The sequence below is a fragment of the Hippocampus comes genome, unplaced genomic scaffold, assembly GCF_001891065.2.
Source record: "Hippocampus comes isolate QL1 unplaced genomic scaffold, H_comes_QL1_v1.1 scaffold7, whole genome shotgun sequence".
NCBI lineage: Eukaryota > Metazoa > Chordata > Actinopteri > Syngnathiformes > Syngnathidae > Hippocampus > Hippocampus comes.
In genome coordinates, this window is record NW_017842060.1 from 5,335,316 (window position 1) to 5,362,284 (window position 26,969).

The following is a 26,969-nucleotide window of genomic DNA, read 5'->3' on the forward strand; positions in this document are numbered from 1 at the left end:
AAACATTTTGTCATACGTTCTTGGCTTTGACAAACACGGAAAATTACCCCAAACCAAAACAACGTCACAAAGGGATTGGTGCACGAAAGGGTTAACGTGTCCAGAAAGACAACCTCCCCTCATCCCTTTGAACCAACTTTCACTTTCGCTTATTTGTAATGAAATGGACGACACAGTTTTATAGAAAATTGCTACTTTTATTTTTAATACTGTCCTTTGTGTGGGCATCATTTTTTTTTTTGACAAACACATAAACACTTGCGATAAACAATACAGAGCATGATGGTGCTTTAGTGACCAAGTTGCAAACAGCTGCTGTTCCCTTTCACAGTCCAAAGCAGCATAAAAGCATTCCAGTTGATGCATTCATGGGATCTGATCTTGGTTGGGGGGAGGGGGGAGTGATGTATGGATTCACATTAGACTGCACTTTAGTCCTGAAAACTTGACGAAGCAGTTTTACCTTTTATATACACAACGTCGCTTTCAGCTGTAGCCAAGATTTTGCAGCACGTTTAACGAGTACTGTTTTAAAAGACATCTGTGTGCCTGGTGAATCAAAGGCACACTGTTGTAAACCATTTACACTTAAGCTGGTGATGAGTTCTCGCTCCAGACCAGAAGACGAAGTTTGGGTGTCAGTCGGGGTAAAATGGCTGAATTCAAGGTGACAGAAGTTTGGGGAAGACTATTTTCAGAGACTCTCAGATGAGTTTCTGAATATCGGTTTTTGAGCTCAGTCCTCAGAACGACTATATAGGCATATGTTACCGTGCCAGCAAAACCCAAAACAGTGAATCCAGTTGTTCTAAACTATGCTTTTGAAGTGTAGATCAAAAGAACGGTCATCGAGCATGGGAGAACATTCTTGGACGGGTCGTTTGCACAGTTAAAAAATGACCATAATTTTTATGGGAGTAATAGATGTAGCTGACATTCATCTCAGCCTCCGTCGCAAAGAATTTTGACAATCATGAGTGACTCGGAGGCATGTTTTTGTCTATCCAAATCGATATCGTTTCAAATCACAATAACAGCAAAATAACTGAATTAACTGGCAGAAAACAATGTCACAACAACAATGAATCGGAACACCAACCACACAAACCGGCCTTCTTGTCCAGAGCACGACCGTGTGGACAGACCCGATGCCTCTCCGTTGAGTCCGTCGGTCTTTAAGCTCCCATCCAACCCAAAAGCAATCGGCTGGGCGGAGAGATTAACAGATGGGTGTTTTGACAGAATACACTTGGTATGCTTGGAAGTTTCCATCCACAAATGGCATCAGCAAGTCTGGCGACATGATTTGAAGCTTTATCAGACCATCAGTCGTACTGCATGATGGAAACGGTGAAAAGTAAATAGCAGAGACTCTTCAGTTTCCGGTTTAAATGCAGCTGTGTCAAACTTCAAATGGTTTTTTTTTTTTTTTTTTTTGTATCATGAATAGCTGCGCTTCCCTCAAGTTTCACTTCCAAGTCCAGCAACAGATTTACAACTCATTCAATGTTTCTCGAACAAGAAACAGTTTTAAAACAAACCATTATCAAAGGTTGTGTCCATGTTAAAAATAATGGCACTTTTTCGCTTGGACTTTTTCTTGTCAATTGCACTTTGTTACATCACTTGGTTGGCTTTTTTCTCACCATCAAACCCATTTGAAAACTGCAGCCTGCTTGTTGTCCCGCCGTGACTCGGCTCATTTCCAACATGCTGCAAATGTGAGTGCGACTCGAGTGCGACTCCTTATTGTCTGAATCGTCATTTCAGTCAGTAGTGGTATCGTCTTACAAAACAAAGGAAAAGTGCCGCATTGAAACTGGGACAAAACCTTAGAATGCTGAAACCACTACGCAGGTGATGGGCCGGGCTTCCAAAGTGTTCATATATTATTGCATCTTAGAAATACGATGGCTTTAGGGATGATCGACTGTTATTTGAGGGGGAGTGTCCTTGCATCAGGGGGACCTGATAGTCCAAATTGCCGTTTTGTTGCAACGATGTGGCTGGTTGTCGAGTGTGACAACGGTCAGTTTCTGTCTGCTTGTGGGGCAGTGGGCCGTTTCCCCCATCTTCCGGACATGCCTTGATGCCGTCCACTTCCAATGAATCGTCAGGATCTGCAGGACCCAGCTCGAGCTCCATTCCCGCTTTACGCTGCCTCTTTTTCCGGAGACAGATGATCAGACCGACCACCAATGCCAACCCCAGCACCAGTGCTAGAGCGGCTATTGCAGGAATGAGAGTATTCATGAGTGAGCTTTGCGTCTCCACTCGGGGTTCTAAGGATGTCAGTGGAACCCCTGCCGTCCGAGCTTCTGTACATGACCCCGTCTCCACTGAGCTGTTTGCCCTTGTGGTCATTCTCTCCCCGAGGGGGCTCGCGCAGACAGAGTAGGTACAGTTGGGTCTGAGTCCACGCAGGGTGTACTCCGGGTAGGATGCCGGCACGCTCAAAATAATGGGGCGGCGGTCGGGGCCAGAGAGATTGCGGTAGGTCAGCCTGATGCCACGGATATTTGGCCGTGTCTTAATGAAGAGGTGTAGATCGAGAAGAATAGAGGTGGAGGTCACCTGGCGGGAGCTGATGGCATCAAGTTCTGCAAGAACCGTGGAATCCTCAACAGACACTTCTGTTCCCGGAGGTTTTGGTGGTTCCGTAGCATTGTCAACATTTTCACAGTAGAGTCCAGATGTTCCTGAAGGACACAGACAGCCCAGTTGCCCTATTGGGTCAAAGTTACAAATGCCACCGTTGAGACAAATATTTGGTGGACAGATGTGCTGGTCATATTTCCCACTGGTGAAGCTTGGAGAGGCGGTAACCTCTGATGGAAGCGGGTCTGTTTTTGAGTCCGGGCTTTGTTCACTTGGTGGTGGTGGTGGAGGAGGAGGAATTGCATTGGTATGGGTTGTTTCTTGGAATGTCGTAGCATCCTGTGGCGCTGGAGTACTCCCCATGGGTGATTTCATCAGTAAAGTTGTGGTCGGTGGACATCCAAAATCTGTATGGTCCAGTGCTGAAAGCATCTTCCCGGCATTAGCTAGAGGGAAGTGGCACCTGGTCTCCCTCAGCCTCCCCAGATTTATATTCTTCTCTTTCAGCCAAACCACAAACGAAGCGAGGGGGCACAAACAATTGAATGGGTTTTCAGCTGCTGCCAGATGTACAAGTTTGGGGAAAGACTGGAAAAAGTCTTGGGGAAAGCCCTGAAGATTGAGACTACTGAGATCTAATTCTTGGAGCCCGGTGAGTTTCTGAAAGTCTTCTGTCCTGAGCTCACCCAGTGGGTTGGCAGCCAGATTGAGCTTGATCAAGCCCTTTAGGGAGTCCTTCTTTAGGGCTTGGGGAACCGCCGTGAGTTGGTTCACGGAGATGTCTAGCTCGTGGAGGTTCCCTAGAAAAGCGACAAGATCTTCATCTAGAGAAACAAGCCCGACAGACGCCATTTTCAGGGTTTCTAAGTGGGGTGTCTGAAGGTCTGAGACATGCAAGGTGGGGATGTTGTTGTAACTCAGGTCTAGAAGCAGAAGCCTGGGTAAATTAAGAGAGGGCAAAGATGTGAGTTTGTTCCCTTGGAGCTTGAGTTCCAGTAGCATTTCTAAACCTTCAAAAGCTTCTCGTTGGATGCTCTGGATGTGATTTTGGTGGAGATACAGTCTCTCCAGCTGGACCAAGCCAGAAAAGCTCTCTTTGGAAATGTGAGTGATGACGTTGGAGGACAAGTCCAAGTTCTTCAGCTTCGACAGCATCTTGAATACACCATCTGGAACCTCTCTCAGCTCATTCTGGCTCAGATCTAGCAAATCCAAGTCTCCTAGACCCACAAAGTCATTTTGGGTCAGAGCATTGATGCCGTTTTGGAAGATGTAAAGATTGATGGTGCTGGATGGAACCCGGGGCACAGTGTTGGACCGTCGAACGATGCAGAATATTGAACCTGGACTGTTACAAGTACAATCTTCTGGGCACTCGATGGATAAAACCAGACTTGAGGAGAGGAAGAGGAGCACGAGATTAAACAACATGGTCATTCCAGGGCTTGGAACTCTGAAAGACAAAACGGAAACAGACAAAAGGAAGGTGTTAATTTTGATTTGTGTCTTTGGTTGGCCACAGAAACTGGAAATAAATGATGAACAGGTGGTTTGTAAAGGTGTTTCTTTCAGACAGACCCTCAATCTTTATTTTAATTCCAATTTAGTCCTACTTTATATACCTTCTTTTTTAAAGCCATGTTGTTTTTTTGTAAGGCCTTCAGGACTGACTGCGTCACCTAAGCCGAAGCCAAGAATCTGTCAAGAAGACCTACAAAGCCAGTTCCTACTTTTTCAAAGTCCTTATTAAATGTGACACAGTTTTCTCGTTCACATGGAACCTCTGCCATTTGCAACGTCAAACAGAAACGTGGCCATTGACGTGACGCAAAGCAGGTCGGCACGCATACCTGAGACCAACAGCCTACACGGTGAACAGCAGCCGAGGCGCAATCGCCATCACAGCTGGATTAAGTTACCCACAATGCACTGGAGCCATCACTCACGTTGCGACACAGCCACATGAACCTTTGCTTTGTCCTCCTAATGACTAGAGGGAATAGCTAGGGAAGAAAACTAAACGGGATGGAGAAAAGGATGTAGGCAAAAGAAAATGAGGAGTTAGCGACTATTTTTCACAAGTCTTATTGAAACACAGTACGTATTCTCTTGTATGTTTCTCTTCTGTCATGTGGTGCAGAGGCATCAAAAGATCTACTGTGGTTGAATCTCGGCAGGTGGCTAGACACTGTATAATGTCGGTGGTTTATTTTTTTCGGCATTCCTAGAGGAGCGTGAAGAGGATTGAAGAAGTTGGGTAAGAGGTGAACTGGATGTATGGGTTATAAAAATCACCCCGGTTGCATCATCATTAACCCTTTCAGGCACAGTGGTTACTGCAGTGGACATCTTATCGGGTTACAGGGTGCATGAAAGGGTTAAAAGGGGGCTCGGAGATTGTAAACCGTGGAAATATGTGCGTTGCACAAACGTTTCCCGTTGCTTGGGAATCCGTTATCGACTGCACAGAGGTAGGAGAGGGACAAAGGGGAGGAAAGTAAGGAATGAAGGTACTTAAGTGCAAAAACGGGGTCCATAAATTACATTTGGGAACATGTGTCCAAGGGGAGATTACTTCATCTTTTCTGAGAGGGGAAAAAAAAAACCACCCACTCCCACCCCCTCAACTTCCCATAAGTGGAATATCCTGTTACTTTATCCCGAAAAAGCTCTGTGGTCTCTTAAAAAGGCCCCGCATCTCTCCAAAATGCAATTGTCTAAGCGCAATGAGCAACCTGGTCGTTGTGCAATCCAAACACTGGAGTGGAAGCGTGGCTGACAAAATATCAACATCGTACAGTACATGGCGCTTTTTGTCAGTCCAGAGCAACGCTCTATATTTGCGGTAAGCATGTCAACTTTACAGTTCGAAGGTTCTGGGTTCAAATGTCAGCGCTATGGAAAATGGTTGGGTGATATTTTCTTCCATGTATTGCAGGCAAGTGTTGCCACTTAGCATTTGTGTTGTCTTAGGGCAAAAAATACTTGGTCAATAATCCACAATTTCTGTCGTTTGATTAATTGCATCATGAGGCAAGTACAGTTAAAGGAGAAAAAAAGTTCAATCCCCTGCGTAGAGCCGTTCACACTTGACAACTGCTGTCTAGACTGCAGAGTGACAACTGCATTGGGGTCTATATTAAGATGACCAGACACTTACAATAGCGTGGTGAGTGACATGATTTCAATCAATACAACAGATAATACATTATACCAAAGTACAAATAAAAGAAATAAAAATAGCACAATCCAGTGTTTACCTGATTTTAACCCTTTCATGCAACATGTAACCTGATAACATTATAAGCTGTCCACTGTAGTAACCGCTATGCCTTAAAGTGTTAAGAAAACATGCCAAGTCAAATTTTCCTTTTTACTAATTCATTAAAACACACACACACACACACACACACACACACACACACACACAATATATATATATATATATATATATATATATATTGGCGACAAAGTAGTTCACACACCTTGATAGAGGCCATCAGTACGTATGGGATGCAGGGGCTCGTGGGCGCACCTCTTAATACCTTGCTGCCTCTGAGCCAATTGTGTTTACGAGCAACAGCCAATGAAAAGCCCCATGCAAGTTTGCCAAAAGGCATTTTGCAACAGACTCACACTTCTCTGACTTCTTGTTCCAAAACAATCCCTGAGATTGTTTTGGCATTTTTTTTCCCCTTTGCTTACTTGAGTATTCGCTCAGATCTTTCCAATGTTTTGGCATTTTTTTCCCCTTTGCTTACTTGAGTATTCGCTCAGATCTTTCCAATGTGGAGTTTGTATCTTCTCCCTGTGGTTACATGGGTGATTTCTATATTGGCCAATGCCCTATCTGGGAATGGTTGTTTGTCAATATGCCCCCTGTCAATGACTGGCGACGAGCCCAGGTTGCACGCTTCTTCTCTTGCTGATATGGGATTAGCTAAATTAGACCTGCAATTCTAAACAGGATAATGAGTCGAAAATTCAAAAACGTGCCTGCATCATCGAACGGGTAACTTTCTTGACACTGGGACAGCAACTACCTGGCGTAGACAAAAAACTCATCGATTTTTACACTACCATTTTCCACACTAAAAGGTGCACTGGATTATGAGGTGCACCTTCAATGAATGGCCTATTTTGTAATTTTTTTCATATATTGGCCGCACCACATTATAAGACGCAATCTAGAATGCATCCACTAGATGGAGATACGCACAAGGAAATGCAGAACACTACACTACACCCTGATTTATATAGCGACGATCAGATGTCAGTAAAACATATTTAATAATGCGGCGACATAGTTCATTTAACCAACAGCAAGTTATAACTTTGACTCGATAAGGTTGAACTCTCTTGCCGCTGCTCTATTTCCGTGTTGAACTGTGAAACCGATCGCCTTAAGTTTGAACTCTGCGTTGTAAGCATGTCTCGAGCAAGGAGCCATTTTGCGGTTGACATATTACCGTAATGACCATACACAAGGCGCATCGGATTTTAAGGCGCGCTGTGAGCTTTGAAGAAAATGGAAGGTGCGCCTTTCTAGTGCGGAAAATACGGTCGTCAAACCTCCCATACACATGAAAGATATCCAAACCTTGGAAAAAGACATTCCAATCCCTGCGATTGGCTGATGACCATTTCAGGGTGTAGCCTGAAGTTGCCCAAAGTCCAGTGGGATAGGCTCTAGCACACCCATGACCCCAGTGAGGATGACCTTTGATGTATAAAATTTCATTTCACACAATGACAAAGCATTGTCAACAGAACCCTTATTTCCGACACATGATGATTTGCCACAGGATAGCGTTAAACCACTGCCAAAGAGAACTGACTCGATGTCAGATCTTGAAGTATCGGTGGCTGGTATCGGCAGCCTCTGTGAGTACCCGGTATCTAAAAAATAAGGCTGCAATCGACCCCAGACTGATACTCTGATATTGGTGCTCACTCATCCCTAGCTCATACATCCGAACATGGTATGGTACACTCCATGGGATGGGGCTAGTAGTGCAGCGCACAAAGCATCTGACTGACTACGGAGACCCGACTTTGTGAGCAAAATGTCAAAGACTAAAGAGCTAAAACTTAAAAACTGGGAACGGCCAAGTTCGGACTGTTTGGCTCCTCGTTTCCTGGCTTCCCAAACGAGGCAATAAATCAACCAAGTTGTTGTTCTAGAACTGCAGTTCAGCAACAAATCTTCACCAAATCTTTTTACCTTGAGGCGACCACGAGGCTAATTTCCCCCTTGCACTCTCCTTAATGAGCTGCTTCCATCTGGAAACAGACAAGTAGTTATTGGAGCAGAGTCACACCAAGATTTTAATTCACCTTGTTGTCTAGACAGTAAACCTTCCTCGGCTTCCTCCCACCATCCACGCTAATAACATCGGTGACGTGGCCTGTATCGAGTATTAAACAGCCTGTAATGTCGGGACCGTTTGCACGAGACCCAAATGGATCAAATCTCCCAGACGGAGTCTCCTTACTCCTTATACGTCAAATTTAAACACACGTCAGCTTTTGAGCTGTTTTCAAAACATGGCTTTGCAGTCACCAAGGTCTGGTAGTCATCAGAATTTCTCTCACTTTTGAGAAAAGAACAAACTGGCACATTGTTCCTCTTTATTTATTTATCTCGTGCCTTTGTTGCGTCCCTCGAGCCCTGTTGGACAAAGTCGTCTGGCCTTTGGCCGGTGACAATTTACTCAGTTGCTTGGTTCCCCCTCATTTCCGACAAGTCCCAAACATTGCGAAACTGACATTCGACTGGAAAACGAAATCTCTTGAGCAGCGACAAACAACGGACTTGCTAATATGCTATTCGCCAGTTACATTTCAGCACTGTCCTGTGAAAAACATGAATGTCTTTTTTCTTCTCTATTTTTTTTTTTTTTTGCATTAATGGTATGTTCCTACTGCGATTGGCTGGCAACCAATTCAGGGTGTCCCCCGCCTACTGCCCGGAGACGGCTGGGATAGGCTCCAGCTCCCCCCGCGACCCTAGTGAGGATCAAGCGGTTCGGAAAATGAATGAATGAATGGTATGTTCCTAAGTCTTTAAAATAACATAACTCATTGGACATAGCAACGAAATGATGACATTTAAAACAAAGTGAATTAAATTATAGCCTTGAAAAATAGAATAGAGAAAGTCGCGGAAAATGGCTTCTTGGTTTATTACGATAACAACCCATCATTACATTGCAAGTGAAGGAATCGAATTAGTCCGGCTAGTTTGTGGATCCCCTTAAGACAAAAATCCGTTTTTGTTTTTTTTTGGAGGGGTTGGCCACACTGACATAAATCAACCAGATGTGCATGAACACACACACACGTGCATGCACACGCACACAAAAACGAAAAAAGTGTGCCCCGCTGCTTGGATCACCTCGTGACGACCGCCTTAGTCCATGAGTGTCGGCGGATTTACGGCTGACAAGAACTTGGAAGAACTATAGGGATTGCCACACGTGCAAACACACACTCACTCACACACACACACACACACACACACACACACACACACACGCTCATGCACGGACTATTCAGCAAATGAGTACGACACCATTTATTCACAAGGAGATTAAATGATGTCTACTTACGTATGCCTGTGTGTGGGGGGGGGGGTATGTTTACTTAAGTCACTTATCTATTTACTTTTACCCCTCACAAATCCTTCAGTTAAGTAAACACGCACACATTCTGGAATCAATTAGAGCCGTTGCCTGCATGGGTTTCTAATCTGCCGACCTTGACTGCTTCGTAGAGAAACAATGGCTTCATTCTGCAAAAGATCATACGAGTCAGACCCTTTGTAAGCGCTGCTCAACCCCCCTACGAGGACTGACGCTGTTATCTTTTACAGCGTGGAAGCAGACGTGTCAAACCACTCGGCTTCCTTCTCGTACTGCGTCCGCCAGAGTAGCCAAATATGGAAGCCATGTCGGCTTTCTTGGGTGACGAACACATTGAGATGCAAAAGATTTTGATTTGTATTCTTTGTAGTTTAACTAGCAGCAGTATCGTCGTCATTTATGTGTGTGTGTGTGTGTGTGTGTGTGTGTGGACAATCTGAAAACAGATGGGTCAGTAAACCAAGTAAACCAAATTGGGTAAACAATTGACTGACCTGAGCAAACCCCTCAAAAAGTCAGGTTGGTTTGTAAAAAAACAACTCAGAAATTTGGGTTGAGTTGACCCAAGTAGCAGTCCGTCCATTTTGGACCCAAATTGTTGTCTTTTTTTGACCCAACTGTTTTTCGAGCGGTGTCACAGTGAATGACTGGTTAGCACGTTTGTCTCGCAGTGCAGAGGCGCGCAGGGTTCGATTCTGGCTTCCTGTGTGGGGTTAGCATGTTCTCCAGGCTCCCCGTGCCTGCGTTGGTTTTCTCCGGGTACTCCGGTTTCCTCCCACATTCCAAAAACATGCATGGCAGGTTAATGGAACACTTCAAATTGTGCCTAGGTGTGATTGCGAGCGCGGATGCTTGTTCGTCTCTGTGTGCCCTGCGATTGGCTTGCAACCGGTTCAGGGTGTCCCCTCGCCTACTGCCCGAAGACAGCTGGGATAGGCTCCGGCACACCCCGCGACCCTCGTGAGGATGAAGCAATTCAGAATGATGATTTCACAAATACACTCACTCACTCCGAAGCCGTTCTCACAGACACACACAACTAAAACACGACTGAAATGCTGTCTCGCCCCAGTGAAACGCTCTTACGAGCACGCCTGCAACGCTATCGCAGTTACAACTGACAGGCACTTCTGAGTCCTCAGCCCACTCATGTTTTAATGATGCCTGCAGTTCAATCTCATTCAAAAAAAAAAAAAAACAAATACAAAAAGACAAGCACATTCGTGGCAAGGCGCTCGACTTGTTATACGACTCCGTAACGAGCCCCGAGGCCTGTTGGGAGGTTTGGAACTGAAAAAAAAATGATGCTGTTGTGTGGTACAAAGGGGTGTGCACAATTGCACACTTGCACGCACGCCGCCTAACCTAATTTGATTTTACCCTGATGACATAATTAACGCTTCTTTGTTGGAAAGACGCTCAGACGACTTTTGACTTGGTTCCGCTCGACTAAAAATAGCATCGAGCGTTACGGCGCCTTCATTGTCCGTGGGGTAAATAGCTAAGAATACGAAGAAGAAATCGTAATAAGCAATAAACGTGCATGTGATCAGTTTTGGAGAACATGACACCCCAGTGGCGGTGGCATCAAAGGCGAGGACGACTAATTCTGTTCAGAGGTGTCCAAAAAAAGAACGTGGCTTCAATACAGTTTGTTTTCACGCGGTTTAAAAATCATGGTGGCACTGCTTCTCCTTGGCTTTTTTGCACCAGCCTTCGTTGACTAAAAATGCCTTCAAAAAGCAAAAAGAAAACACTTTTTTGCCTCATGTGTACATCGCGTGTTGAGATCAAATTCTGACCATGTTGTTTTTTCCATGCAGATATAAATCCTTAATTTTTTTTTTTTTTAAACAGTTCCTTAATCAGTCTGTTTTGGTGACTCGCGTCTTGTCATTCATGCCCCTGGTAAATTTGTGGGGCATCAAAAGCATGTAAATCAAAGACAACAGAGATATACCGTCGAAGCTTTTACGGCTTCCACGACTGTCTCATCAATCTTTTTTCTTTCCAACAAGAACCATCTGCGAATCAGTGAACGCCCAAGTCTGAATCGTCCGTCACCATGACGACTCTCCTCTGCTTCACCGCCGGTCTTGATGGCGTGTGTTTGTTTTTGGAGCGTCTCGGTCTGGCGAGAGGCTGTGGCTATGCTCGGCATAACACATGGCACTTGGGCCAGTGTGTGCGCGGAAAGAGAAAAACGGCTCAGTCAGAGGAAATATGCACTGGCCAGCCGCTTCATTAGGTACGCCAACAAATGTCCATCCTAATCCATTCAACCCAAGTGTCTAGGATCCGGTAAACGGGCCATGAAGTTGTTGGGGGAAAAAAATCTGATTGAACCGCCAGTAAGCCTTTTCCACACACACACACACACACACACACACACACACACACACACACACACACACACACACACACAAAAAAGGGGGGGAATGGCTACACCATAACATGAAAAAAAATCTGAAAAATATATTGAAATACAAATGTGCCATTTGGTGAGTTGAGGAAGGGGCATTCTGCTCCTAGTAAAAAAAAAAAAAATGCTGATGTCTATACACATCCCATCTAAAGCGAACATTGCTGATGCTTTATGGGCCACATGCACACTAAAAACACTCTCAGCTAATCGCTCGTCCCGCTTGTTTGGATCTGTTTGTTGTCCATTTCATGTGGCATTTAGCTCTCATCTGTGAGCAAGATGTCCACATACCACACAAGCTGCAGAACATGTGCAATGGTGCAATGAAACAACATTTCTGGTTACTCGGCGCCGAAACGACATAAAACTTTCACACATGGTTCAAACTACTGGTCATACAGAAAATGCTGTAATGTGCATGCCAGGCCAGTAGCAGGCAATGTTTTCCTTTTACGATTATGATTATTTAGGGTGTTTTTGGGGGGGGCAGGGGGGGGGTGTGCTTATCCACTTTGAGATCTGCTTCCAAAAACCTTTATGTTGGTCTCATAGCCTTTCGTGGCCTTACATGACAACAATGACGTTGGGAGGCTAAAATAATGCTAACCTGTTTAAAAGGGTAGCATTAGAGCAAGTGGCAAAATGGCCGCCGCCTGAGATGTTCTAAACGGGTGGACTTTACTGCTTAACTCATATACCACAATTGCAAAATGAATCAGAATGCCGTGATTTTTTTTCTTCGTTTACGTCCCCTTTCATCAATTAATTAACACTACTATTTGATTATCAAATTGATCTGCAACTATTTCAATCATCAAGTCATCGTTTTCTCACACTTCTGTCCATGAAAGCAGACTAATTTATCTTTTGTGATGAATCAAAATTAGACAAACATCCGTTTTTACTGTGGGAAAACAATGACTGAACCAATGACAGAATCCGTTTCAAAAAGGTGAAAATGTTGGTGAGTCCATCAATCCGTCTTGTGTGATCATGCTAAATTGTTGTTTACTTGTTTGGGTTTTTTTTTTTTAATCATTAAACAATGTCAAACATCCTTCAATAGTTTTTTAGGCAACAGTAATTGGGAAAAAATAGTTTTGTTCATGAAAGTGTTTTTTTTTTTTTGAATGAATCAATGGAATAATCGATAAAGTCATCAATAGTGACAGCCCTAATGCATATTGCCTTTTGTAGTTCTGTGAACGCAAACTGTTTTGACAACATTGTCGTCTGTATTTGAAACTTAAAAAACAATTGTTTGCTGATGTGTAAACATGCTTTATCGCCCAAACTTGATTTGTTGAGTGATTGTCTCACGATTTGAACATTACCATCAGTTTGTAGAAGGCCCACGCAAGATGCAGATGCTTTTCGAACAAATAAATCCAAAACTTCTTGAAGCAAAGAGCAGCTGTGGCAATGTTGCGACGACGCTTTAATTTTTTTTTTTTTTTGGTGGTGACTGGATGATGTGATTATGATTCATCCGTTTCCCTGCATGCTTTCAGTCTCTCGTCTGCTTTGCTATTTTGTTCTTCATGTGGTCTGTTGATGTGGACCACCCGAGCCCCCCGCCTTCTTCTCCAAACGGTGACTTTTCACCTCCTAATCCCCAGACGGCCCGCAGCGAAGCATGCGACACTGACAACGTTGTGCGTATGCTTTTCTACACATGGTGTTGCCGCAGTATTACGTCTACTGTGCATTTTCTCGGCTTTGTAATCCTTGTACTGATGGCGGGCTTTGGCAAAGATTCTGAAACTGGGGTCCACAAATCTGGTTTGGGTGTGTGTGGGGGTCGGGGAGGTCCACAAAACAATTTGCAAGCAGTTCTGTCATATCATTTCAAAAAGATTTTTGGGAACTTACCCGCCGATGAACCAATTATCCCTCTCTATCTTAGTTTTGGGCAATTCAAAAGCTGTGACGTGATTTTTTGGGGGGCTGGGGGGGTGTCATGATTCGGTTTGGGACCAACAGGTGGCACTGTAGGGCTCCCCCTGCAGCTGCACACCTGTTGGTCGTTAGGTAATTAGTGGCTATAAAAGGACTCCCGGCCGACTACTCATTGTCGGGTCATTGTTTGTGGCTGTTACTGTCATGTTTGTTTCAGTCAGGTTTTGGTCATTGTTATGTTTTATCTTCAGTCATGTGTTTTGTTTGATACTTTGGACTTAGTTTGTTTTGGATTTAGTTTTCTGAGGTTTAATACAATCTTTCAAGTAGACCCGGCTCCTTCCTCCTGCCTGCTTTTTGGGGTCGACCACCACCTTGCTACGTGACAGGGGGTAGGACTCCTTAAATGTCTAAATGTTGATAATACAGTGGTACCTCTACTTAGAAAATTAATTGGTTGTGGAAGAAATTCCTTAACTAGACAATTTTGTAAGTAGAGATGCGGTTTCCATGTAAATGCCCTAATTCGTTACAGGCCCCCCCCCCCAAAAAATTCAGACAAATGTTTTCTTAAGCATAAAAATGGATCAAAATATGTAACAAATACATGTTACAATTAGATAAACAAATAGATAAATTCTAATGGCATGTGGGGGTAGTTAGGTTAAATGTCATTGTGATTATGAGAGCGGGTGGAAAAAAAATAAAAAATTCTCCCCACCGGGCGCCAAAAAGTTTGAGAACCCTTGGCCTCTGGGCTGAGAAAAGGCAGAAAAGGCCGAGGTTGTGACCCATCAACACCTGCAAGGCACAACAGGTGTTGAGAGGAGCAGCTTCTACGACAGCGGTGTAAATTACACAGACACGCGTGTCACACTTTCGAAACTGAGGTGACGGGATAACTGAGCAAACGTCGCCTCAGGTGAGAGACGCTCTGTGCTTTTGTCTCCCTCCCTACTCTGTTTTCATACATCCCTTCGACAACACTTTTACATGTTTATGGGTAAATGCAAGTTTTGTTCATATCTGACCGGCGGGACAACTTGGAAAATCTGAAGTCGTTTGCAGTATAAAGCGTATAAAGCCTTTAGTAAAGTTCACATGCTTGGGGGGGGTTAATACAAAAACAATGTTGTGGTAACCCTGAGGTGGCACTACAGCTAACATTCGAGTAGGTAGGTGGTAGGTATGCATGGTATGCAGGTAGCTTAAATGGTCATGATGGTGCTACAAAAACATCAGTGAAAGTCAAAGTAGCTAGGAAGATAGCACGGTGGCTTCGTAAGTCCTCTAGGTCAGCGGTCCCCAACCTTTTTTGCCCCACGGACCAGTTTAATGTCAGACAATATTTTCAGGGACCGACCTTTAATGTGTGGCGGGTAAATACAACAAAATATGATATGACCCCGGGTGTCAAACTCATTTCACATAGTGGGCCACATACGGCCTCGGTTGTTGTCAAGTGGGCCGGACCATTAAAATTATACCATACTTTGCTATAAATAACCAAAATAATATGTCTTTGTTTTGGTCTAAAGAAGCACAAGGACATGAGGAAAATGTTGAAATTGAATGAACATATCTTTTACAAAACATTTCATGAAGCACCTTACATTTCCTTCGACAAATGTGCAATTTACTTTTATCATTCACATATATGCATTGCAACTGATCCCATTGATTGTACAAACTTTAACAAGTAATTGGTATTGAAAAATTTAGTAATGCACTTTAAGATTAAACGAGATTTATAAAGAAAGGACGTTTTAAGCCATGTCCACGTGCATATCAAATCTAAAAGTAATCCCTGCCTACACCTTACAAACTAAGACTGCTATTAAATGTGTAAATGTGTGAGTGCTATTGATAGCGTCTGCTGTGTTGGGTCAGTGTCGGTGATGGACTGAGGCTGCTGTTGTCTTCTTCTCTGTTGGTGATGGACTGAGGCTGCTGTTGTCTTCTTCTCTGATCAAAACAATGTTGTCTTCTAATCCGATCAAAACAGTGTGTCCCCTAGCGGATACTCCATGAATTGCACCTTTTAATAAATATTAATTCCCTATTTTTTATGCATGTTTTCACTTTTAAATTATCCTGCGGGCCTGATCGAACCTCTTTGCGGGCCTGATCGAACCTCTTTGCGGGCCGGTTCTGGCTCGCGGGCCGTATGTTTGACACCACTGCTATAGCCGGATGTAACAGAGAATCCGGTAATTTTTCAAAATAAAACATCTTTCAGATTCCGAAATGAATAAAACGGAAGTAATGCAAGTTATTTATTCTTTCTCTGTGGACCGGTACCAAATGACCCGCGGACCGGTATCGGTCCACGGCCCGAGAGTTGGGGACCACTGGGGACCGGTGCAAAGGAAGGAATGTTGGTATGTGAGTCGGGAGGTATGCAGCAAGGTAGATATGGTAGTACATGTACTGTAAGTGGCTAGCTTGTAGCTAACACTACGACGCTAAGTCTTCCGCTTAAAAAAAAACAAAACAAAAAAAAAACACTGAGCAGGAGACAAACTGCTGACATCAGCATCATAATAATGTCACCAGAGCTCCGATCCGCACCTTTGTTTGCCGGTGTCTCCTGGTACCGCTGCGGAATGTTCACGGCGAGCACTTTTTTTTTTTCTACAAATGTCATGCTCTTTACCTTCTTACTGAAGCGCTGTGTTTATACAACGCGCAGAGGGGATGAGGGGGGGAGGGACTTGGAGACACACTTCATGGCTTACAAAAAGAGTAGCGAGCCCTAAAGGCTCCCTGGGGGTGGTGGTGGTGGGCGGGGTTGGGGGGGACTTCTAAGGGAAGAAAAGTTCCCCTCTGGTGAGCGTGCCGAGGCGCGGGTTCATCCGTGTAGTTTTGCTTCTAGAATTCCTCAGGTGTCAAGATGACTTGTAAAAGGTTCAACGTGAGCTTGTTGTCACTGAAACCTGAAACCATATTAGGCACACGGAAAAGGACAACGTGCACTACATTACCATCACTTCTACAAAAAAAAAAAAGAGTTGTAAATTTAAACTGTTATGAGGATAAATTCGGGACGCTACATGAAAAAAATGGCATGTTTTGGGGCCTAAAACGGGAATTTAACCTTTTCAGGGACAACGGTTACTCCAGTGGACAGCTTCTAATATTATCAGGTCACCGGTTGTCATTATTGGTGCATGAAAGGGTGAAGTTGGAACAACTTGAAAAATATAAATGATTGATGTTCATGTCAACAATGTAAGTTGGCATCGCAAAGAGAGCAAGTTGTTTGCTCCCAAACAATTTGCTGCGTTGACTTTACTCCTATGGTGAAGTTAAGGGACGATACAAGGGACACTTTGTTGTGTCAACTCTTATTTCTTCGTTGGAAAATGTGGGGAAGCCAATTTTCTCATTCATAAAACTTAAAATGTTTTGTGGATGCCCTGCGATTGGCTGCCAACCGGTTCAGGGTGTCCTCCGCCGACTGCCCGAAGACAGCTGGGCTCTAGCACCCCCCGCGACCCTTGTGAGGATAACGGATTAGAAAGTGGATAAATGGATGGACTTTTTTTGTTGCACTGCCCAACTTCAAGTTTGCTCATTCATTGAGTCGAAATTAGTTCATTCTTTTTTTTTGTGAGAATTAAGTTTGATAAAAAAATCATTAAAACAAATACAAGCTTAGTCGTATGACAGAAAAATTGTAAATGCTCATAGTTGTACTTTTACAAAATAACAAACCAAAACAAAAAACGTTAATAATAATAATAATAATAATGATTAAACACAGCCTTGTCCAACTGAAGCATTTTGCAAGCCACAATATTTGAGCCAAAACCATCAAAGAGCCTTGGGGGGGGGGGTTCAAGCCCAATGTTCCAAGCATAAACCAGAGCAAATTAATACATCTTAAGAAATAAAAATAAAAGAATCACCCAGACATGGTGAAAACGGGCAGCCTGCAGGAAATGCCAAAGTCATAATGATCGAAGTAGCACCAAATGAATTTTTTTTTGTTTTTTTGCCTCGCGAGTGAGTGGGACCAGTGGAATGTAGACAAATGGATCATGTTGGAGCTGATTGTCTCAATATGCTGGAGTGGAGGGACACGCCAGTCGAGTGCAGTGCAGTCTAACGTACAAGAGTGAAACGCGCTGAAAACAAATGAGCACGATTCGACCGCATTCCACATTTGGGACGGGGAATACGTTTGGCCCCTGCAGGCACGCCTTTGCCACTGAACTCCAGTTGCCCCGTATCAAAGAAAGAATCCCATTAATTTCGAAGCAAAAAAAAAAAATGCTGACTGAAGCGGGTCGGAGTTTACCGCGGTGTCAAAAGGAAGCACCTCTTTTTAGTTGTTTTTTTTTTCATTCCGATCCTATGCAGTTGATATCAAGTTTACATCCCCCTGTTTGAATAATGAGAACAAGATAAATCATTTCAAAAGATTTTTCACCAATGAACGTGACCTATAGCAGCTCAACTGAGAATGTTTTTTTTTTTTTATAAATAATGGAGTTGCACAAGTGTGCACACCCTTTTATAACTGGGAAGGTGGTTGTGTTCCGAATCAAGCAGTCACATTCAAAAACCACTCTCATGCGCACAATATTACTTTTTTTGGGGGGGGGTTGTATTTGGGGTTTTTGTTTTTTTTTTTTGCACGTACACATACTACCGAAACACTGTCTCACTCACTACTGAAATGCTTTCATACAGTACTGAAATGGTAGCACCCACAGCTGTTTGTGGTTCCCCCCCCCCGCACACACAACTGAAAGGCTCCCACAAACATTACCAAAACTCTCAGCGTGTCACGAAAACCAAATTAAATACCGAAAATCATTTTTGATTGAAAAGATGACTGCATCAGAACACCAACAAATGACTCGCTCTCAAGATCGCGTCAACCGGCAGATGGCACGGTCAAAAAGTTAGATATCACTTTGATGTTGCTGATGATTTCTTTGACTTTTTATTCACTCAAACAGTTTCCGCTTTGGAGAGCCTTTACATGTTGTTGACTGTTAATAAACATGACAAAAAGCTACAAATATACTTTATCTCTAGTATTAAATCTCTTGGAAGGAAACGCACTCGCTGCACCGTACCCTCTCAAACTGAGCCGTTCCTCATCAAATCATAATCCCACCGAATCGAGTCGAATCGTTCCATTTTCAATTGGACCGTCCTTGAATAGTATCGCACCCCCTGTATCGGGGTACGTATCGAACCGTCTATTGTCAAAGAGATGCCCACCCCTGCGAAACGCTCTCACAAAATGCTGATATGTTTTCGCTGACGTGCACAACTGAAAGGCTCTCACGCGCACGCACACTAGTGAAATAGTTTTGCTGACATACGCCGCTAAAACACATGCACACGTGCACAACTAAAGACTTGCTCACCTTGCAACCCCTAAACTTCTTTGATTAGACTCATTAAGTGGCTTTCGGGGATCTTTTCCTCGCATTCAGCCGTCACGGTGGCTTGACCGCAGCACTTTCAGGCCGACCCTCGGGATCACTCCAAGATGGGGAGCAATATGGTGAGGGGGGGAGGGGCTTCACCTCAAGGTGCCGGCCCTCGCAGCATCTTCCATCTCCATGGAACCCCCCGCGCCCCTCACCACCACCCCTCCAAAATAAGAACAACTTAATTAAATTGCTGAGGCAGCGAGTCAGGAATGTTTGCTTTCCTCTCTCTCTCTGCCTGGGCCTAACTGCCTCTGAGTTCTTTGCATTTTTCAGCCTTCTGATTCTTCTGAGATCCTTGTCACAATAAGAAGCCGATTGGTTTTGGTGAAATGAAGGCCCATTCCTTAAGGTTCTGCTTCCTGGCATGACTTTGATGATGTTTGAGTCCATGCTCCTTTTTAGCTTGTCAGCCAATCATCAAGGTGCTTTTCTGGTACTTTCTATCGATTTAGAAGTTTTCAACGTGGTCAGCCATATTCTGTAGTTGCTTAGAAAGCATGATTGCTAACTGAATAACCGTATTGCTTTGAATGCAGGTCCAAGAAGTTGACTGTTCCTTTTTTTTTTTTTTTTTTTTTTTTTTTTTTTTGTCGGATCAGGAATCCAAATGACTTTGAATGATATCCAAGTAACCATACAGGTTTGGAATGAGAATCCAGCCAAGAGGTCATACCAATTCCTCATTCCAAAATCTTTCTGATTTTTTTTTCTTTTTTTTTTTTTGCTGTCTTTTTGTGGTGGAGGATTTGCTTTGATACGCCCGATCTAGAACCTGACTGCTTTTAAACATTCGATTTTATTTTTATTTTATCGTCTTTGTTCGTGTAGTTTTAACAGTTTATTATTGTTTGAAATCAGCCCAAGAACCCTGCTGCTTTTTGAGGGGTGGCCAAGCAACATATTGCAATTTTCAAACCTCATGATTAAAAAAAAAAAAAAACACTGATAAACAATCAATATCTGTAATATATGAAAAAAAAACATTTAAAAAAATCATACGGCTCCAGATACATTTTTTAGTAGCTATATACTCTACTTCTAAAAATCTATTAATGATTGTTGTTGTGCCTGTTTGAGCACTCTTTTGATTTTTAATGTTTCTTCCTTGTTGTCAAGTAGCCAAACCCAAAATGAAGAATATGTAGAAAGAACACAGGAAACAGGCTGAGCCTCTCACAAATGTGGACAAACTGTGTGTGCATGTGAGAGAGAGAGAGATAGAGAGAGCGAGATGGAGAGGTGTATGAAAATGTTTCAGTAGTGTATGTGAGCCTAAAAAACTCAGGAGTGCACAAGTGTTTCAGTTGTGTGCCTGAGAGCCTTTCAATCGCGTGCCTGAGAGCTTTTAGTAGTATGTGACAAGAGGTTTCTGTCGTTGTCTATTGGTGGTGTTTCAGTACTGCGTGTGAGAGAACATTTCAGGAGTGTATATGAAAGCAGTTGAGTAAAAAAAAAAAAAAAAACTCAGTTGAATGTGGGATAGCATATCAGTGGCGTTTGCAAAAAAAAAAAAATAGCCTCGTGCGTATGGGCGCATTTCGGAAGTGTGTTTGTTTCATTGTGAAGTGAGAGCGTTTCAATTGTGTCTGAGCGCATTTCAGTCATGCGAGTGATAGTTTTAGAAGGTGGGCACTTTCAGAGAGCAGTTCAGTAATGTGAGTGCCCGTAAGAGGTGAACCCTGGCCACGTCCCACACAATCTCTCACTCAGGCTAATCGTGTTTCATTTCCACGCACGACGACACATGTGTGAATGGTTCGATGGTGTGAAACGCGAGATGTCACTTACCCTTTACGACGCGGTTCTTTAAAAAAAATCAAATCAAATCCAAGCGGGATATATGTTCGGGTCCAAACTATGTATCCAAACTTTGTGCATAAACACAACCGCGGTGAGCGTCCGTTCACGCGGAAAGTCTCCACGACGAGCCGGCCCCGTGTCTATTCTCTCTTTGCGTGTCTTAATCCAAACTGCGGCAGTGTTTCGCCTCCACTCCACACACGGGGAAACACTTGAAGGAGGAGGAGGTGCACAGAAGGAGAGGCGAGGCGGGGACTACCTGCCTCGCCAGTCCCGAACTGCATGCAATATGTGCACACTCAACAATTAGACAAAAAAAAACACTCAACAAAAAGGGATTTAAAAAAAAGAAGCAATGTGACCGCATTAGCTTCTCGCTTCATTTAAAATGTCTTATAAATCAGTGTTCTCGCTTTGACTTGGGAAAAGATACCATATTGTGGTGATATACGCGCCTTGGCCACCAGAGGGAAGTATAATACCATCCATCTATCCATTCATTTTCTCATCTGTTATCCTCACGAGGGTCGTGGGCGTGCTGGAGCCTTTCCTGTCTTCGCGCAATGGGCGGGGTACACCTTGAACTGAACTGAATAATACATCCATAATAAATACACAAAGATGGCCACAACGGCTCAGTAAACTGTAGTTCTATTTGTTCGGTTTTGCAGAGGATAAAGAATATATGCCTGAGTATTTTGTTTGTTCGGGTTTTTTTTTTTTGTCTATATGCTTTCTAGCACTGTTTATATTTGAACACCGGTTGCTTAAAAGGTTAAACCCCTGCAACATAGATGCCAGTTTCATTAGCACGGTTAAGGCGTTTTGCGATGTGTTAGCACTATGCTATCAGAATTTTGAAAGGCAAAGATATTTTGATGGTAAATACACATGATGTAATTCTCTTTATTTGTTTGTGTCTGCATGTTTATATATTATTGATTCCAAGACTGTAATAAAATTAAGCCAAATACGACATACCAAAAATACTAATAAACTCGACACTGAGTGTGTGTGTGTGTGCGCATGTCTGTGTGTGAAGAAAGAGGAACATTTGACAGGACCGGGTAAAAACAAACAGCGGTGTTTGTTCTGCTGCTTTACAATTAAAAAAAAAAAGTGGGAACTTCTCATGGGAAGAATCACACTACGAGAGACTTCTACTTGCACTTACTGTTAACGTGGGGAAAACAATAATGGGTCCTCTGAGTTGTTTGCCTGTTGGTTCACTACTTGCTGGGTGGTTCTGTCTAAATGGGCGACCATTCAATTCAAACCACTGAAACCAGATGCTGGTCTGTCAAGGAGAGGAAGCTCAATTTCGGCCTACATCATAAAATGTGTCCGTTTATTTGGAACAAGGCGTTTTTCCAGGGTCTTGACTGTAGTGATAGAAGTCAGTCTGCGAACACAAGCAATTACAATAAAACCCACCAGAAATAAAAGATTAATTTGTCACGAGGCGTTTTCAACAAAGAGAGTGTTGCAAACATGATTGGAAGAAGTCTCAAGTTCAACTCAGAACAGAATGAGGATTGAAAAATGCTCCCACGGATGCCAACACCAAAAGATCGGTGATTGGCTCATTTCGCTGTCAATCAAAAGACATTCCGCCTCAGATCATCCAATCATCATGCAGAAAAGCTGAGCGTCTCGTCCCGCCCATAAACGCCCACTGTCCATAGACTCCCAGAGACGCTGAGCGTCCGATGGGCGGGACAAAACCAGCATTTATCCAATGATTCGCCTCGTTTCAATGCACTGGGACTACTCTCTCGACGCCCAGCGTCCGCACTGTAGACGCTCAGCGTCCACACAGTTTAAAGCACAGTGAAGCTGTGGGAATGAATGAGAAGAGAGTCGCGTCGTAACCAGTAATAAGAAGCTGATTCGGAACAAAAGTTGAGCACGTTGTAGCGCATATTTAGTCAATGACATGTACACACAATTGTATGTACACACATATATTTTATCACTTATTTTTTGACATTTTAGGGGAAGCTCACTTCCCTTGCAGTCTTGGAGCAATCGCCTCTGATAAAAACCTATGTGAATGTAATGTTGGCCTAATAGCATCATTGCCCCAGTCCTGTTTAACTGACTGTCACAATGTCACTGAAAAATACCAAAGTGCTTGCTGGAAAAATTTTGTTTCCCCTTAGTTTCGTACATTCTCAGTCATCGAGGTCATGGTACGGTAATCAGCAAAAGTCGAATCGAGGCAACTGGATTCTTTTTTGTTTGTTAAATTTGTTGTGTGTGTGTGTATGTGTGTGTGTGTTTTTGCCCAAAAAAAACATAGGCGATGCTATTAGGCTAACGATAAATTCCTGGGTCTGGACCTTTGTCCCTGATTCGGTTTGGGTCACTTTGTTGGGTCAAGTCAGATCAGTTTAGCGATAAATTACAATGAACTCTGATAATTCTCACTGAAAAAGGTTGTTTTTAAAAGTGCGGTACACTGGCACCTCCCTGTTGTATGTGAAACATTCGCCCCAAGTGGTTGTTCAAACTGTGCATTAAAGTACAGTGACTGACACATCTTTTGAAAATAGTGCGGTCTATTTGTTAAATACAGATCAGTTATATTTGATTTGAACGTAATTCACTTTCACTTGAAAAAGTTTCTAGCATTTTGCTTTCATGTATTTATTCAGCTGGTTTTCAGGTTTGCGGTCCGACTATTTTGTACTTTTCACCGACCTGTCGTTTATATTGAGTGTAATTTCACGATCGGCCACGAGAGGGAGGCACACTTTTTTGGTTTGAGACGGTGGAAATTTAAAAGAAGAAAAACAGAATGGGAAATATTTCACTCCTGCCTGATTTTTGTTGAAAATTACTAAATGTCATCCGCTACAATCGTGCTTTTTACACCTACAGACCCAGCACAGCGGAAATGACTTGTGTCTTTCTAAGAAGCGTCACTTTTCTCTTTCACGCTGCTCCCAAAATGTCAACCTCCCTCCCAGAGGAATGTAAACACGATGAGAAGAGGACGCGTTGATGCGTTTATCTGTGTACTCAGCACGGGATGTGTTTTGTCTTACTTTTCACACGACTCGTGGTAGTGTTTCAAAACTGAAATGTAAAAAAAAAAAAAAAAAAAAAATTCAAATATGCATAATCTTAATTGAAGTATATTCATATACAGCACTTAGGGTCATATTCATATAATTTGATCAATAACGGTTAAGACACTTATATTTTTTTAAAAAATCCAATGTAGCGATTTTTTTAAATGCAAAATGTGTTTTATAGATGCGGTGTGTGTTAAATGCTTCCCATGCTGAAACAGCCACGCTTAAAATTCTATTTTCAAAGCGACTGGCAATTTAAATTTGTCAACATTCTTCGTACAGGCAATACTTAAATGGTGGTGGCCTACTGAGATGGAATTTTTGCATCGAGGCAAAGGCATAAACAGCGTCATAAAAAACAGAGTTACATCGATTTCCTTCAAACTTTGCGGATACAAGTGCATAAATGATCCTACCTACTCATGAAACCCCTTGCACGTTTTTTTCTTGATAAACTCGTAAAAACGGCAAAGGCACTGAAGTAGTTCCGAATTTTTCACAAATTCCTGCACACCTCAGAAATATTGCGGTTTCTTTGGCTATCCACTATTGTTTGAATGCACAAAGGATGCCTCATCCTGGCCCTTCAGATCCAGTGGCGTGAACTGTCGAGACAACTTGAGTGACAAAGATGGAGCTCGCAAAATAACCAGGAAAAAACAAAACTCAGAAGACAGTGAAAAGCATTTGTTGATTATTTAAGTCAGGTTTCAACTTTGGTGTTACTCTGTCAATCAAATCTGCCCCAGGTCTTCGGTGTCAGTTATGCTTTTCTCGAGTGTTGATGGTCTCTATAAGTGTAGCGTAATAGTGGTGGTCTTCGATGAATTAACACACACGACAGACCGGTTTGTGGTAAGGCTGGCTGTATGGATGGTTATTTTTGGCATTGACGTGTGAAATGTTGAGAATGACCTTCCCCTCCGAAGTTGGAAGCGTGCAATTGTGATCGTAGTGGTCCATCTGGTGGACAAAAGAGGAGCAACCACAACAGTGCAGCCTGACGAAGAATGAATGCAACGGAGGACTCTTTATTCCCGTTTTATTCACATTTTCTGGCAGCCAACTTCATTGAATAAGAGACATCTTACAGTCATCGTGAAAATCAACGTCGTGAGTGAAATAAGACACGATAAGATAACCTTTATTTGTCCCACACGGGGGAAATTTGCAATCGACAGCATTTTTAAATATTTGAATAGTCACAACAATAAGTAAATGTTTACAATGAATCAGTAATTTGGAGGGATTTGACACCCTTGACAAAGCGGATAGTTGAATAGTGAGTGAATCCAAGCACAGCAACAAGTGTCTTAACAAGGCGGTCCAGGCGCCATCTTGAGCTGCCCCCAGAAATCGATCAGCTGTGTTGGGGACTTGACAACGGAGGTGATGATCTTGGAGTACATGCAGCGCTCGAACTTATTGTAGTAGGCTCGGAATTGGGAGGGATCAGGCGGCGACGGGATCGCCAGTCCGAGTTCCTTCATGCACATTCCCACATAAGCGTCCTCCATGTCGAAGGGCTTGATCCTTTTAGAGATCTCCACCAACTTGCGGGGCAGATCATTGGAGAACACGTACCCGGTGCCCGAAGTGTAAAGAGGGTATACCCGATCAGGGAACGTCTCCTCTGAGACGTACCACTTGGAGCTCTTACTGCGAATGACCGGTGAGTTCCGCATGAGGTGCCCGGTCAGGTAGTCAGTTTGGGGAATGTCCGGCTTCTGCAGCATCAGCACCAGGTTGTCGATGTTGAGAAACATGTCCGAGTCGATCTTCATGGCGTAGTCGGCCGTCGGGCAGCGCGTGGCCAGCCAATCCATGATGACCATGGTCTTGATGGTTAGGTTGCGGTAAGTGTCCCTGAAGTCACTCTGGATCAAGTCGCCGTGCAGCTCGCTCTCTCGCTGCAGATTGGGCCCCTCGGCCAGGCCCAGCACGAAAAGAGTCAAGACCTTCTTGCCCTGGACTACTTTCTCCTTGCCCCACGTGCTGCGGATGGCGTCCCGGGCCGCTACGTTTTTAGGCTCCACCGGAACCATCAGCACCAGGAAAGGCGCACGACTCTCGCACACGTCGCCAACATCCATGAGGAAGTGATAGTTCCGCGGGTACGCCAGGTGGTACTGCGTGCCCCCAGCGTTCCCCATGTTGCTGGGATTGTTCTCATCCAGTTTGACTTGGTGCTTAGGATGGACCTGGTTATGAGGGGCTTTGGCATAATGGGTCTCGTCCGTCAACCACCAGGAGTGCTGACGGAGAAGCGACTTGTTCTTCCAAATGGAATAAAACAATAGAATGACGCACAGCAGGAACAGGTACCGGTACTTGAACCGCAGTCTTCTGGAAAACAGACACAATTCAAATGAACCCTTTCATGCATAAATAATGATAACCTGGTAAGCCAAGATGCTGTCCACTGTAGTACCCGCTGTCCCTGAAAGGGTTAAACACATGGATGGGCTTGACATGTGTCATGAGGCTTGTCCTTCATTGCCGCACGTTTATTTGCGCAAGACTCGTGTATCACAATTGCGTGTTGTATCGTCAGCCGTTCGATTCTAACTTGTATGCATTTTAAATTGTGTTGAAACTGGTACTTTTTGGTGTCTCTTGGCAAGGACTCCCTTCAAAAGGTTTTTACAAAAATCAACAGTCATTTTTCATTTAACACAGTACTACACGAGACAAAGATAATAATATTCAAACAATTGCCCCCCCCCCCACGCAAAAAAAATTCTTCACATTCTTGCCAATATTCCTCTTTGCTGTAAAGTTACACAAAAGGACAAAGCACCGGTAATATTGAACATAAATGTGTTAAATATAATACATTTTTTGAACCCTTTCAGGCACAGCAGTTACGACAGTGGACATCTTATCATCTTATCAGGTTACGGGGCGCATGAAAGGGTTAATTAGTTAGACAGTTATTTGGTCATCGCAAATAAAATAAAAAGCCATTGGTCATAAAGAAACAAAATGTCCTGAAAATCCAACCGTGTACAAAGCAGTATTTCACCTTCCACACAAATAATGAAAAAGTGGCTGATAGTTTCGGTGA

At 43.4% G+C, this 26,969-nt stretch overlaps 2 protein-coding genes across 2 annotated transcripts; both read right to left on the reverse strand.

The window, feature by feature from the left end:
• Window positions 1-1,643: 1,643 nt before the first annotated feature.
• LOC109511435 (vasorin-like) lies at window positions 1,644-21,245 on the reverse strand. The gene is made up of 2 exons (XM_019862545.1): window positions 20,811-21,245; window positions 1,644-4,051 (listed from the first exon to the last, which is right to left on the reverse strand). Exon 2 carries the CDS (start codon window positions 4,033-4,035, stop codon window positions 1,900-1,902), a length of 2,136 nt encoding a protein of 711 aa, XP_019718104.1. The 5' UTR covers window positions 4,036-4,051; window positions 20,811-21,245; the 3' UTR covers window positions 1,644-1,899.
• A 3,708-nt stretch (window positions 21,246-24,953) lies between these two features.
• Window positions 24,954-26,298, reverse strand: LOC109511048 (beta-1,3-galactosyltransferase 2-like). The gene has a single exon (XM_019861783.1). The coding sequence runs from the start codon at window positions 26,053-26,055 to the stop codon at window positions 25,216-25,218; it is 840 nt and encodes a 279-aa protein (XP_019717342.1). The 5' UTR covers window positions 26,056-26,298; the 3' UTR covers window positions 24,954-25,215.
• Between the last annotated feature and the right edge of the window lie 671 nt (window positions 26,299-26,969).

Bases quoted from the DNA above. Each gene is read 5' to 3' on its own strand.
- LOC109511435 (XM_019862545.1), bottom strand. From the start codon at position 4,035: ATGACCATGTTGTTTAATCTCGTGCTCCTCTTCCTCTCCTCAAGTCTG.
- LOC109511048 (XM_019861783.1), bottom strand. From the start codon at position 26,055: ATGGGGAACGCTGGGGGCACGCAGTACCACCTGGCGTACCCGCGGAAC.